At 28.5% G+C, this 16,008-nt stretch overlaps 1 protein-coding gene across 3 annotated transcripts in view; it reads right to left on the reverse strand.

The window, feature by feature from the left end:
• Positions 1-8,218: 8,218 nt before the first annotated feature.
• LOC111631324 (nucleoside diphosphate-linked moiety X motif 19-like) overlaps positions 8,219-16,008 on the reverse strand; it is a 22,383-nt gene continuing 14,593 nt past the window's right edge. For 2 of the 3 annotated variants that reach the window (XM_023375543.1, XM_023375544.1), the window contains exons 2-4: positions 14,289-15,016; positions 9,795-10,002; positions 8,219-9,255 (exon numbers count right to left, since the gene is read on the reverse strand). In XM_023375543.1, coding sequence (XP_023231311.1) covers positions 9,035-9,255; positions 9,795-10,002; positions 14,289-15,016 — 1,157 coding nt within the window. In that variant the 3' untranslated portion in view covers positions 8,219-9,034. Of the gene's footprint in view, positions 9,256-9,794; positions 10,003-14,288; positions 15,017-15,258; positions 15,464-16,008 lie in introns of those variants that run through there. The other variant, XM_023375542.1, reaches the window with a different exon arrangement.

Here is a 16,008-nt window from a genome sequence, read left to right on the forward strand (position 1 = left end):
AACATCTAAAAATAATAATTTTTATCAAATAATAAATTAAAGACGTATTAGTTTAAAAATTCATTTAAAAAAATTAATTTAGTAAAAAATTAAATAATAATAAAAATTATAAGTTAAATATAATGCCGATATTTTAATAAATATTTATATGTATCAATTGTTTATTGGATATTAATGTTTTACAAATAATAAATTTTATACTCATCGGAGTATAAATAAAATTAAAATGGAACTATGACACATGCATCGGTGTTTTTTCAACAACGAAAAATGTTATACATGTCACGCTAGGCTGGGCCCAAGTCGATTCAACTCGATTGAATTGTTGCCAGAAGTTATATAAATTTTGATAAATCGGAGCTGGCTTCATTCATTCCTTAATTGCGCAATGTTTTATTACATTTTAAATAAAAATTTAAAATAATATTATAACTTTTATAACATAAAATTATAAAAAATCGAAATAAAACTAAAAATTTTTTACACGCTCTTTTATAGCCATTTATAATATATTACAGTATTCAGATTTAAATTATTCGCGTGTGACATTGCAACTGTGCGAATTAAAATTATACGAGAACAATTTTCAAAGTTTCCTTTAATTTTTACATTATAATTGATATTTAGTTTAATTTAAATTGAAATTATTAATGAATTTTATATGAAGTACGAGAATCACGAGTTAAAATGTTTGGCTTTTCTACACAAGAAGTCCCTCTTTTTAAATCTCAAACCCATCGTGAGTTCTGCCAGGCTCATAATAAAAGAGCCGGAAAGTGAGAGACGAGGCCCTCATATTTGGTAGGCCCTACCCGCTCACGACAAATTCCTGTGGTTATCCGCCCGGATTTGATCACGGGCCCCGTAATGCGGTAGGGTGAGGCCTCTTAATAGAAAAGTAAATAGTAAAGTAATCGAAAATATACGTCTTATACCGCACATATAGATTTCGGGTATCCTTGGAATTGTCAATATACAGTACTTGTACTAATCTTATTATTACATGTAAGTTTCTATAAATCAATAAGGATTCAACATTATCCTACAAGGAAAAATAAATAAATAAATAGAAAAGAATATAAAATAATTTACGTTTACTAAATAATAAGAGAAAGTAAAGTAATCGAAAATATACGTCTTATACCGCACATATAGATTTCGGGTATCCTTGGAATTGTCAATATACAGTACTTGTACTAATCTTATTATTACATGTAAGTTTCTATAAATCAATAAGGATTCAACATTATCCTACAAGGAAAAATAAATAAATAAATAGAAAAGAATATAAAATAATTTACGTTTACTAAATAATAAGAGAAAGTGTCACGGTATATTAACATCAAACCTGATTATTATCCTTTCAAAGAATTTTTTTTAAAAAGGAAATGGCATTTAATGGAGAATTACGCTATACTAAGAACAGAAATCAATACTTGACATCATTTAATATTTTTATATAAAATCTTAAAAAATTATAACATTTTCTTATCAATAATTGGACAGTTTATTAATAAATATAAAATTATAAAATAATAATAATAATAAATAAAAAGTAAGTAATTATTTTATACACGCAATTTTTTTAAGTTTCGGTTATTTGTTATATTTTTATTTTTTAATTCTTTATGACTGTGGTCATTAAGAAGGCCTTTTACAATACCCATTGTAGGTCCACAATCGGAGAAGGACTATCAGGGTCTCAGAGGCCTAGGAATGGAGTGGGCCCTATTGCCTCTTAGCAGATTCCTTTAATTTTTTTTTCTGAGCAAATAAGAAAAATGCCTCTTTATTAATCTTTATTAATAATAAAAAACAGTCTTAAATATTTTATTTTCTGTTAGTAAAAATAACGTTAATTTTATAGGGATAGGAACCACTTTTTGCCCCAAAATTTTCTGCCAACCCTGAAAAATATCCTCATTTTTACCCTTTTGAAGACGACCTAAGGACTACACCCCGAAAATCCCTCGGGTTTTTTAACTGTAGGGTTCGTTTCCGGATTTCGTTTAGTATAGAGGAAATTACTTAATTAAATCGCTTGGCCATCCGGCCATGCTAAAATTAATTTAAAAGTTTGTATTTTTATTTATAAATTATATTGTATAATATATATTTATATCCAATAAAATTCCTTAAATTCATCTTCAACATATAAAACTAGACTTAAAAGAAAAAATGGTTACTATACGTCCTCTTTTATCCGGACACGTTCTCTTTTTCCACGTAAAATTTTTAGCATGGTAAATAATTGTATTATTTAAGATTATATATTTATATTATATTACTTTTTATCAACAGGTATTTTATTTCTTTGTTTAATTAAATAGAATAAATATTATAAATTAACTAAAACGTTTAAAAAGTCATATTCGAAATATTTAAATTATTTATTTGTATATTTATAATCCTCAAGAACCTTCTAGCTATGAAACTAAAAATACTATAAGATCATGTACACTCTCAAAAAATTTTTAAAAATAATTTAGTGACATTATAGCCTTTGCCAAAGCACTCCTCTAGGAAATTGGCAAGTACAGTACAATAATATTGAAGCTGATTTGTAAACACTAACTCATTAAAAAACTGAAATAATAGAATTTATCAGTATATTAACATATTCAATATTAAAATATAATATAAATATAATGAAAATTAAAATTTGCTAAAATGTGGAAGAAAGGAAAACAAGGAGATCAATTTGAATTTTCCTCACCTTTGGTTAAAATGATTATTGATCAAAGGGAATGTTTTCACACGGTTATGAAAAGCATTGTAGCTTTATATACTAATTAATGGAGCTTTATTTTCTCTAATTAAAATATAGTGTAGTGGTAACATCCGGGATGTTTTAATACCGGCCACGAATTTCGAATTAGGAAACGACAAATATCTGAGTAAAAGTCACCCACCGGTGGACTAATGAATAAAATCACAGTTGGTCGTGGTTTAGCGTGGAGTTTTCCGAGTTTTCTTCACCTTTTTAACACCTAAACAGGGACCAGTTTCATTTAGAAAGTCCTTCTTCTTCGGCAGGTTTCCAAGTGTCGAGTTGCCACATACAAATAAACTAAATCAAAGCAGTAAAAGGTGTCAGTGTCACTATGGAGAACTCGGACTGAAATATTAGTAGATGCTCTAGTCTGATTGTTCTTTAAAATTTGGCCATCATTATTGTGAGCCAAGCCCAATCTATAATGGACACGAGAAGCACCCTCTTAATTAATAACCGTAGAAAGAATAGAGGTTTTAAAAAAATGTTACCGCAAAGGACATTAAGAATTCATTTTGGACTTGGAGCTCAGAATGAAATGGGGATTCTTCATATTTTGAATTTTATAATAGAATTGTAAGTGATCAGAATTCTTCCAATCTCTGAGAATAAATGGCAAAGGAATTTCAATTCTAATAATATATGTCTGTAGGCAGTGGAGTCGCTGAGTAGTTAGTTTTGGAGCGATGTACGACAAAAATAGCCGACTCAGTAAATAAAATTCCCAATTAATATTTGTACACGTTAACCGCTTGATCTTAATTAATAAGAGACGAAATAATCGCGACTTCGAATTATCCGAGATTTACATATTTCTGTACAAAATGCTAAATATCTCGTAACTGATGGAATTTATTAAGCAAAAGGAACATATCTACGTATACAGAACGCTATTTTAGTTAGTTAATAATTAATAAACTGCAGGTTGCCAGATAGGTTTTATAAAAAGTAAAGCAGAATTCCTCGAAACGTAGACCAAATTATTTTTAAAGTGACGCAAACGTAATTAGTGGCCCATTGTAGCAGCCTAGCGCCCTACAAATATCTCTTTTTGCTTCTCGTAGCCCAATCTTGCAATTCCGAACACAATTGTATTTTATGAGAGAGAAAAAAAACGGTAGTCCATGGGTATGTAGTCTCTTATGATAAACTCTAAGTAATTTTCCTCTGCTCAGCCAAGTGGCATTACAGAGTACAAAGAGACTATGTCTTAATCATACGCTTGGTCTGATACCCAGCAGCTACTGGGTCTTTTGGACTCTTTTAAGTCGAACTTGAGGTAAATGCTCGGGCTCTGACTCTGACTCCAGAGTAACCCAAGAGGTGACCACCAACCTTCATCGCCTTTCTCGCTTTCAAGTCCAACCCTCTTACATGGACATACGTTTTTAGTGCAGCCTGTTCTGCACATAGAGTTGTCTACCAAAGAGAGACCAACTCTTAGTAAAGGTCAGCGGGGTCCCCTCCCCTAGAAAAGGGGGCCCTGCCAAGTGCGTCCACTGAGCTTATAGGTCAAAGAGACCTATTACTTTTTTCAACAATTCCTTTAGTTTCTTTAAGTTTTCTTTACTAGCTTTCTTTACGTTCGAAGTACTTGTTCGGAAGGCTTAAACCAGTCGACTTGGTCAGCCCCTCTGCGGAAGTCCTCAGTAAGAGGATTGTCAAGTACATAGTGCTTCGCGTCGCTACGAGGACACTCACAGGAGCAGCTACCATCTCCTTGTCCGAACTTGGATTTGAAGTGGGGAAACCTCCCGTGTCCGGTCAGTATTTGCATCGTTAGCCAATTACAACAGACTGGAGTACGGCCAACTTCAGACACGAAGGCATAGGTTGACCTATCTACTGTACTTTGAGTCCAGCGCTCTTGCCAGTATGTCATTGATCGTTGCATTAGAGTACCACCCAACGAGAATGGTCGAACCCTCGACCATCCTCGTTAGGTTTATACTTGAAGAGAATTATAGTTCAATATAAAAATCTGCAAGGAAAATGTATCTATCACATTGTCTCAGAATTACAACTCTAGTTCATTTCGTTTCAGAGAAATTTAGATGGATTTAAGACAACACAACACTTGAGCCATCTGCCAAATAAGAGTACCACCTGGGAAGGCTTTCTATGGACAAACCGCTTCTTCTATTCATACTTGTGAAGGAAGCTCGGAAAACTCCACGTTTCCAGGTCGATGACAAGGCGTCAACCCGCGATCAACTAGCAGCGTAATTTATGAAAAGGCTCATTAATGGACGAGTACGCACTCGTCCATTAATGGTCCTTTTGATAAATTAATAGGGATATTAAGGAAATAAATGAGAGTTTAAGTGATTAAATAGTAGGAAATTTTCTTCAATAAGTGCTCCGAATTTTCATTAACACATAGTGCTTTAAAGATTACACACAAAACTTTTTAACAAAGTTTTGTGTGTAATCTTTAAAGCTATTATTTCGAAATATTTTATTTATTTAAGTTAATTTTTTTGCTAGAACTGTGGGTCTTTATGTGGTATATTTTGCATATTGTTATTTCCTTATAACAGAAAGTATTTCCTAGAAAAGAGCGCTACTTTCCACTTGTAAAAGTTATAACTATTATAGAAAAATCTTATGAGTATTGCATTGTATAGAGTAATAAAAAGTAAATTATCCACAAAAGTTTAAATCAATAGTTAACATTCAATTTTTAAATATAAATTTGGTCAAAAGTTTAATAAGGGATATCTTTTTACTAAAGAAAAAAAAGCCAAATATAAGTAACATAAGATTTTGTATTGATGGAATGCAATTTCATTTGAAAAGGAATCAATAACTGGGAAAATTTTGAATAATTTATTCACAATATATCTGCATTTTTGATTTACAGTATGGTCTTGTTTTATGTTAGAGTTGCTTATTAGCAGATGGTAAATCTACTCCATTCCAAAAAGTCCCAGGTAATTTCCTAGGTATACAATCATTTACAATTAATAGAAAAATATTAAAATGTGTTTAAAATGTTTTACTTTTTACTATAATGAATTACAATTTAGCCCATTTCTTAATGTACAGATCAAAATTTTATAATACCATAATCAGTACATACTTGAGAAAAATACATGCAAGCCACCATACTTAATTACAGTGAGTAGCTTCCGAAGGAGAACAGAAGCCGAAGAAGCAGGATTTGCCGAATTTGGTGTCAGATTCATCGACAGCATTATATTCATTAATAATCAGAATCATCTCTGTGCATCTAACCTTAATCTAACTACTTCCTCTATGTGAAAAGACCTTACCGTGCTTATTTTCCTAATGATTGTGAAATTATAGAAACTTTAGCAACTAAACACATCATATTTTAGATATCAATCAACCAATAAATAACATGTGCCAATAGTGTCAAAATAAGTGTATTTATATTCTCAAAATTCTAAATGGTAAATTCAAAAGTGGATAATTTAAACTGTAGTTGCAGTGTATTAAAGGAATCTTTCAATGTTTACTCTATTCTCCTCATTGTTTTATGGCCTTTTTATTATTCTGACAAGAACAAAAACAATGTAAATTTTGTTAGGATTTCTTATCTATGTGTATATTTGTGCATGTTTATATATATATACATTCAGACAGACTAGATTCTGTAGGAAACACTGAAGTGACTTTAAAAATACTTTTATTTTCACAGGATAAAAACTTTCTAAAATAAAAAGAAAAAAAAAAATATTTTACAATATTTATATGTATTGTAGTATATACATTATTATAGTGCATATAAAACATATTATTTAACATAATTTTTATAAAAATATAACAAATACAATATTTAAATTTTGGATTTATAAAATTTCTATTTTTAATAAATTAATCAATAGCATAACTACTGCAAAATGCTATCAAATATTTATTGAAAAGACTTGATTGTTCAGAAAACTGAAAACTGTACTTATAAAAAACATATGGAAATAATATAATTCTGTGTTAAGAGAAAAAGTTTGTTTCTTTTTTTGTATGTAGGCCTAAGATTGTAGTTATGCTATTAATTACATTATTTTTTAGGTAATTATTACGATTATATTTTTCATTATTTTTAATTCGAAATAATAAAGTAAAAGAAAACCAATTCAAGTAGTAATAGTGCTAAAATATATAGAATAATATGATAAAATAAGTAATTAACAGATGCATAAATTAATGAAATAACTGAACTATAAAATAGAATTTCTAATGTTCTGTAATGATCGACACTTGATGCAAATCCCTGAAGGAGGCCAAAAATGTTCAATTTGTATTTAATTCACATACACATTATTTGCTGGAAGTATGTGTGTAAGGTATGTAGTTTTAATAACTGAGCTACTTAAAGAGAAGTTATAAATGCAAAAAAGTAATAATAGATGTTTGTTTACTATATAGATAAATGCATTATCTAAATAAAAATAACTTCAAATCAATCTAACTTTACAGGTACCAAATGTAAAGTGACAACACAGCAAAGAAAAATTTTATTTAGACTATACATATCCTTTGATTAACGTGATTAATTAATCCCTCAATGCTACCACATATATGAAAACCACATCAATTATAGTATGTTGTTAAGTAAAGACAGTTGATAAAACTCATTAAATAAAAATTTTGCCACGTACATAAAGGGACTGCCTCAATTAATTTCATGCATTAATCAAATCCCGCATTAAGCAAGGGATACCTGTATACATTTGTAAACATTAATTTCTGTGTAGTTATTACTTTTTATTCTTGAAAATAAATTTTGAATTTAAATTTCATTTTTCCTCAAGAAATTAATTTATGATAAAATTTTATATGTTAAGAAAAATCTTAAGATTTACAACATAAAGCAAGAAAAAATGTATACAAAATGTTATAAAGATTTAAAAGAAAATTCTTAAAAGACAAACAATAAACTGATTAATATGTTTCATTCTAACGTTATATGTTTTTGATGACGTGAAAATTGAAAGGCACATACGTGAAAGATAAATTAATTTAATACACAGAATAAATAGAATATATATGAATATCAGAACTGATACTACAACAATATCATAAGACTGCAAAAATAACAATTTAGATTGACTAAAAATAAAATAATATAAGAAAATAGCTAACTAAAGAAATGCCATTAATTTAAAACATATTTATCATCAAGAATATTTTTTGTACATAATAAAATTTAAAATATTTACTGAAGTTAAATCAATAATAGCAATTAACAAACTGAAAATAATGATAATAATTATCAAATTTAAAATGAAAATTATCCGAAACAAATGTTTGAGCATTACATCACAATGTTAATGAGTTTAACTATACCAGTCGACCCCCCCTATAACACTGTTGATAATTCTGTTTTATATGAATTCCGTGTTATACGAGTCACTTAGATTTTACAAATACGTGAGACGTTCAAAGCCCGGCACACGTATTTGTAAAATCTAAGCGAGTCGTACAACACGGAATTCATATAAAACGGAATTATCAACAGTGTTATAGGGGGTCAACTGTACACAAGTGAATTAGCATCAAATATCAACAAAAAATTCTTTAAACTAAAATATTAGAAAGTTCTCTAATGTACAGAATAAACACAAATATTTGAATTTCCTCATTGCTGACAGCCAGCAAACTAATTATAATATATGACATTTAAATACAGAGAATGATATATTTTACGTTACCACTGTCAAATACTGTATATTCACAATCTGACGACACAAAAATGTTTAATATTAATTTTCAACAAAATTAACTTGTATTTTAGCAATAATCATATATTTATATTAACACACTGATATAAAAATAAAATATATTAATTAAAAGTAATATGTAGAGAATAAGAAAAGATATCTTAATGCAATTATTTACTGTGAAACAAATCACAGATTTATTTATAAACAAGAGAAATGTGATATGGAATATTATTTCACAATATTTATTAAAATAAATAATTTTGTAAACACATATATAGAATTCTTCAGTTAATTAAATTTTTAAATATACTGTTGCATAAAGGTATTTATATAGCTCTTTTCATTATTAGGACAGAATAATACAATGAAATTAAATTGCATAAAAATGGAAAGAAGTTCTGATTAATGTAAATGAGGTTAACTAAATTATAATAAAAATATGTAGTGGAATTGTTTAAATAAAATTTTATATTTTAAAATAAGATATTCATTTTTGGAGAATATTTTTGTTATCAAACAAATAATTGTTACTTATTATGTTTTAATAATACATTATTTCGAATTTAAAATATTAAAGAAATGACTGAATAACTGGTTGCTTATATGGATATTTTGAAGATGGAACGTGACCACAAGTGGGAGTCGAATTATTTTGGATGAAACATGTTATTCCATTAATTTCTAAACGATTTAAATTACGAGATTTACTTCTTAATTCATCGATAGTAAATGAATATTCTGGATTTGCAAAATCACCTTCGAGAGGCGGGTTCTCGGGATAAAGATCATCTCCTGAAATTAAGAGTAAAAATAATATAAATGTTTTTTAGTATAACAGATTGCAAGTAACAATTTAATCATAATTTGTAATTGTACAGTAATTACTAATACAGTTTTTATACACCAATTTGGATTTAATTGTTCAAGATCAATATATGAAGTTTTCTATCAGATATTATACTGTATATTAATAATAAAATTATTAAAATCAGTTGTATTTTATGTTATTATTTTAAAAATATAAGTTTATACAATGCTTAAATAATAAATTGTAATAAATTGAATTTTACTCTAAAGAGTAATATAGAGTTATTCTTGTAACTTTATAAGTCCGAACATTTCTTCATTAATACCATTAATTCTAATCTATCATCTCAATAAAAACTAGTAACAAATTCTTTTGTTCTATTTACAATTTTATAATTTCTCAATTGAATTTGAGAAAATTAAAGAAAATTCTATTAATAGAATGAAAATTTTATGAAAGTAATTTCAAAATAAAAATTTGACAGTAAGATTTATTATATTACTACTATACAAAACTTATTTACCAGGAAGAACTGAAATTGCACCATCCGTAGAAGAAGCAACAACTGGCAACCAACGTTCTATTCCTCTGCATTCTCTTTTTTTCGAAAACTGATCCAATTCCTTTATTTTTTTAAAATTCAAAAGCCTTGATAATTCATAAATTTGAGGTGGTGCTAAGAAAACTGATCCATTTCTATTTTCTTCTAAAATTTCTTCAGGTGTACACCACTAAATATAGAAGAAAATTTTCTGAGACTTAAAATTAATAGTAAAAAAAATTTATTCTGTAAGTATATGATAATTGATTTTACAAGAAAAATATTTTTGTAATTTTTTAAAGAACAGTATACAGTTAAGTGCTTCTTATTGTAATTGCAAATATTATCATCAGTTGTTTGATATCAAAACAAACATGCCCTAAAATAATATAAATCAAATAACAATACAAAACTTTATTGTAATCAGAAATTTGCTTATAGAGAAATTGCATTAAAAAACTTACAAACAGAAGTCTAATATTCAATCATCAAACTTCAAACTTTTCACTACAGTTAATAATTAAATATGAACTATTCTGTTATTATGCCTGACATTAACCGATCTATAATCATTCTTTATTCACTGAAAATTATTCATATGATAAAAACTCTTAGTTTCTGTGGGATGATTGCCATTAATTTTAATATAATTTTCCTAAAATCTTCAGCAATTTGTCCTTTTTGTTCTTCAAAGACATGTTAATTTGGCTTTGTCTTTTTAGTAGTCTTCTCTCAAGTATTTGATAATTCAAATTTCAACCTGTATCAACTTTAAAGATGGAGAGACGATTGAGCAGGTGTGGAGATATCTATTCGAGGAATTCAAACGGGGACAAGTGGAGGGGTAAATGTGATATGCGCAATATTTACATCTCAGACAACATCGTTCTAACGGTCAAGGGGAGACAACACTTAGTCAGTGCTTGAAGAAGACCTCGGTGGAGGTCGAAAACGTTAGTGGATATTGTAACGAACACAACACTGATAAAGGTTTTTTGTGGACAGTTATAATTCAAATTTATCTCAAAAACTATCAATGTGAATAAAACCTATGCTCCAGGCAGTTAGATTTGTATTGGATGTTCTTCATAATATAGAAAATTCATTGTATCTACTCTTCAAAATAAATAATAATTATTATTATTGCTTTACAGCTTTTAAACATAATGCTTATTAAAAAAAAAAGCAATTTAAGTAGGTCTATTGTGATTGTATATCAATAACTATAAACAATTAAACTACTTATTCAGGAAAAAAAATATTTTTCTATTTCTAACTCTTGGAGGTAGTACAATATGAGCAGTATGACATTATTCTATTAATAAAAGTGCCATTAAAACATTCCAAATATGCTATCACAATACCATTATCTAGAATATCTGGATAGATTACAAATATTAAAGTCTGTTAATGGATTCTTCTTATAATTTTTATCTTGGACAATAAGCTGCTTAAGGCACACCTTGATATTCATAAGGCATTGAAAATAATTCACATTCCTGAATGATCAGAATGTCAATCAAACTTGAAAACCAATATTGTTATTCTATGCTTTTATACATTCTTCTTCCAATGAAAAATTAGAAAGGAAATTTTTATAAATAAATTTATACAGATCTTGGGAGATTTTATGGACAGTTTTGTACAGTTTAAGTGAAAGAGAAACACCATAAATGTTTAATTAATCAATGTTTATAAAGCTAACTTTATTTGTTTGGTTACAAAATGAGTAACCAAATAAAGTTAGCTTTTCAATAACTGATAATATAATATGATGATTTAATGTATTAGCTTATAATATAATCTTTGTACATTTGTAGCTCTGTACAATCACTTTTTATTTACAATTATAAAAAAATATAAAAAAAAAGTAAAAACAAGTTTGTTTGTGAAAATTTGATTAACATTNACATGCATTTCTATGTCAACCAAATTTGAATTCAAATAAATGTTTAATCAATGTTTATAAAGCTAACTTTATTTGTTTGATTACAAAATGAGTAACCATTCAATAAAGTTAGCTTTTCAATAATTGATAATATAATATGATGATTTAATGTATTAGCTTATAATATAATCTTTGTACATTTGTAGCTCTGTACAATCACTTTTTATTTGTGAAACATGCATTTCTATGTCAACCAAATTTGAATTCAAATTTTTCTTAGAATAATCCATAAAATTTTAGCTTTATATTGATTAGTTAACTGATTAGCTGCTATGTTTATAGTAATTTTTGATTTTCAATTCATTTATATTCAATAAAATAAATTGTTCCCATGTTAAGATCCAGTAAAAATTGACAAGTTTCATTACTGACTTATTACAGCTAGTAAATAAAATGGCTGGAGTGTTGGTTTGCTCCTGTAATTCAGTTACTTACAGGTTGGGACTAGTGGATGGCTTGAGGTGGGAAGTACACCCGAATGTTGTACTATGTCGATCAGATGTCTGCACTAAGGACGATGTCAATATGATGACCAAACGGTACCTAGGGCCACCATGTTGCCTAAGGAGGAGTGAACTGGCCCAGGGGAGAAATGCAGCAGGCAAAAGCTCCCATATTGTATAGTAGTGGAACAAAAAAATATAAAAAAAAAGTAAAAACAAGTTTGTTTGTGAAAATTTGATTAACATTGATTTTATAGCACATCAAATGAAAATCTGACCAGCTATTGACAGAATTTTGAACATGTAATGACTTTGATCTGTTGAGCGTTTGATTGTGTAAGGATTTTCACATGTCAAAATACTGATCGAATTCCAGATAATATATTGTCATCTGACTTATATAAAATAGACTATATATACTGTAAAAAAATGGAAATAATTTAAATACATTTTTTATAATACTTTTTCAATATTAAAAATTTGATTATTGTAAGAATATATGTGTTGTAATTATCACTCCAAAATATTTACTATTTCATATTTGCATTTACAGTGGTACCTCAGGATACGAAATTAATCCATTCTGAAACTGAGATCGTATAATGAAAATGTCGTAAGGTGAATCATTTTTCCCCATATGATTACATGTAAAACCAAATAATTCGTTCCAACACGAAAAACACACTCAAATTAAAGCTAAGTAAGACATTAAAAAAAAACTATAGTAAGGAAAACACTGAAAAATGCATTTTGTAGTTGTAAATGTATAAATAACCATAATAGAATAATAATTGATAAAAAAAATTGTAGTTTTATTTGCACTTTACCTTTGAGGATAGACGACGGTGGAGGTGTAAACTGGTGGCGGAAGAGAGGGAGAAGGGAAATGATACTAAAACTTAACTTACATAACATAATGTAACAATAACTTAAAAATAACTTAACACTAATTTTTTAACTTTTCTGTTTTATCTATTTTTTAAATTTTTTATTCACTGCTTTTTGCTTTCTTTCCTTCACTTACACCAGCACTTTCACTAGATAGAGGTCGCTTGGTAAAATATCTATCCAAAGAGGTTCGGCTTTGCCTACTTTTTAAAATGTTTCTAGAATGACTTAGGCAAATGTCATTACTCCGAGCAGCAATACGGCCAGTGTGAACCTTATTGGGGTGTTTCTTTTCAATAAAATCAGTCACTTTCTGATAATATCTCAAGATTTCCTTTATCGAGCGAGATCCTTCCAAGACGAAGCAAACACGCGGACTGAGACCGATGAACAGAAGTGAATAAAAAATGGCGCTGCAAACTAATCTAACGTCATATGGTGAGTTTTTGTTCGTATCATGGAGCAAAAATATGTTAGAATTTCATGTCGTATCCTGAAAATTTCGTGTGCTGGGGCGTTTGTATCCTGAGGTACCACTGTATAACTGTTGATAATCTTTACACAGTTTGCAAAATAAAAACAAAGTACTAGAAATAATTTCTATTTCATTTTGAAACTAATCTAGTGTAACTTTTTAGATTAGTCCCCCCTAATCTGTGATTATAATTAATTTTTATGTCAGCAATAAATTATAATTAACATAAAACATATTTTATCTAGTAAGTTTAAAAGCTATAAACTACTTTTAGAGACAGGATCATCAAGAGGGAAGCTAGAATGTTTACCCAGGCCTAAAGAAAATTTAAGGGCTTATAGTAATTCCAACTCTTATAAAGTTAATGTTATTTTTACTAAGAGAAAATAAAATCTTTAAGATTACTTTTAATTAATGAAGAAACATTCTACATACTGTATTTCATTTTTTCAAAAAAACAAAAGACTAAAGGGTCCTGCTAAGAGGCAAAATGAGCTATTTTATACAAGCTCTCAATGGTTAATTTAGGTAATCTGTTTTCTATTAATGTTATGAAATGAATTTTTGCTAATGCTATTATAAATGTAGAATTATTATTGTCAGATAATTATAAAATATATAATTATTATTCATTTAAATTTACAAGAAACAATATAATCCAATAAATAAATGCATATTGAATATTATAATGTTAAAATATATTTTCATCTTAAAATATTTACCTTTATTTCTGTAACTTCAGACTGATCCGCCCAAGCTGCTGGTATTTTAGAAAGGCAGCAAACGTAGAATATAGTATCATATCGACGATGTCCAACATTCGGAGTTAACCAATTCCACCATTCCTGTAAACACCAAATATTTGGACAAACTTTATTTTCCAAGCAAAGATCTATAAAGAAACTTGCATTATTATGGACTTTATCTCTCCACATTTTTAAGTCTAAGTCTTTTGCGGTATACACAGACGGTTCCTTATTTTCATCTCCAGACGAAGTTAAAAGCAAAATTCCGGTTTCTTCAAACGTCTCTCGAATGGCAGCTATACGCATCGTTAAATCAACAGGAAAATGATCATTTTTTGAAATATTAGCTTTACTAAGCGTAACCGAATTCTCAAACATAGGAGGTCTCGGTCCCGTTATGGAAGAGGAAACTTGCATAAGTTTTTCATTACTAATACCGGCATTATTAAACACAGTCCACCATTTTGTCGAAAAATCAGATAACTCTACCATTCCACCCGGAAACACATACGCATTTGCCATAAAAGAACTGAGTCCGCTTCTCTTTAGCATCAGTAAACGATAATCAAATTTTGATGGATTAAAGTTCCTGGTATGCGCCATCAACATATTATTCAAATCTTTGCCCATCGTTTCCTGCAGAGATGGTTTGGCAGCAAAAATAACACTCGAAGCCTCTCTCCAAGAGTACGAAGTCATTGTTGCTAGAAAAAAAAAAATTATTATTATTATTAGGACAGTAATACAAGTAATATAAGAATTAATTAAACATTTCATATGCTGTAATTATCATTGCTGTGTTTAATTAATAACAATAAACTAAACAATTGATTAATTTTATAAAAAGATATAGATAATCTATAACCTGATATTGATTTGATATTGTTTGCAAATAAATGTGTACTTTTCAATGTCAATTACCAATCATAGATTAGAAAATACCTACACACGAACACGTTTTCCATCTTGAACGTATTAATTCGTTTGTTAAATAACATAGATATATTTTCATGGGCCGATCGAATGTATTTTGTAAACAGCATACTACTAATTAATGAAATTTTATCAATTATAATAAACAAAAATCATCATTAAAACGTAATAAGAGAGAAATTATATTTGCAACATGTGTCCAATTCTAAGCAACACAGCTGATGTCACTGTTGCCACTTTTATCATATTCTTATATATATATATATATATTTAATATAAATATTTTCATACTTCATTANACCACATGCATAAATTTTAAGGAGGAGATGCTTTTGTCGATGGCCTGGCAAGAGTTGATACATAGCACGCTTTAACCGCTCGTTATAACTGAGAAGGCGGACATGTCACGCATGCGCATCGGATAATTTTAAAGCATTGTTCGAACTCAAGAACAAACTTATTTGAACATCGTTCGTTAATGGCTTTCGTTAACGGCATTCGTTAAATTCAAAGGCATGCGCGACGTAGAATTTTAAAAGAACTATTCGATCGCAAGAACGAAATTATTTGAACAACATTCATCAATCGAATTTTACGAGCTAAAACCTGATGAAGAGCCCAGAAGGGGTTCGAAAACGTTTGTTTTTTTTTTTTTTTTTTTATGATTAGTCGATCGTTCCACACCGTAAATTGGTTCAGTGTTTGTGTTTGATATATAGGTGTGGTGAGTAGTGAGTTTTTTGTTTATTATTATTATATTTTT

The sequence above is a fragment of the Centruroides sculpturatus genome, unplaced genomic scaffold (genome assembly GCF_000671375.1).
Source record: "Centruroides sculpturatus isolate CEXI.00-Female unplaced genomic scaffold, Cexi_2.0 scaffold293, whole genome shotgun sequence".
Taxonomy (NCBI): Eukaryota; Metazoa; Arthropoda; class Arachnida; order Scorpiones; family Buthidae; genus Centruroides; species Centruroides sculpturatus.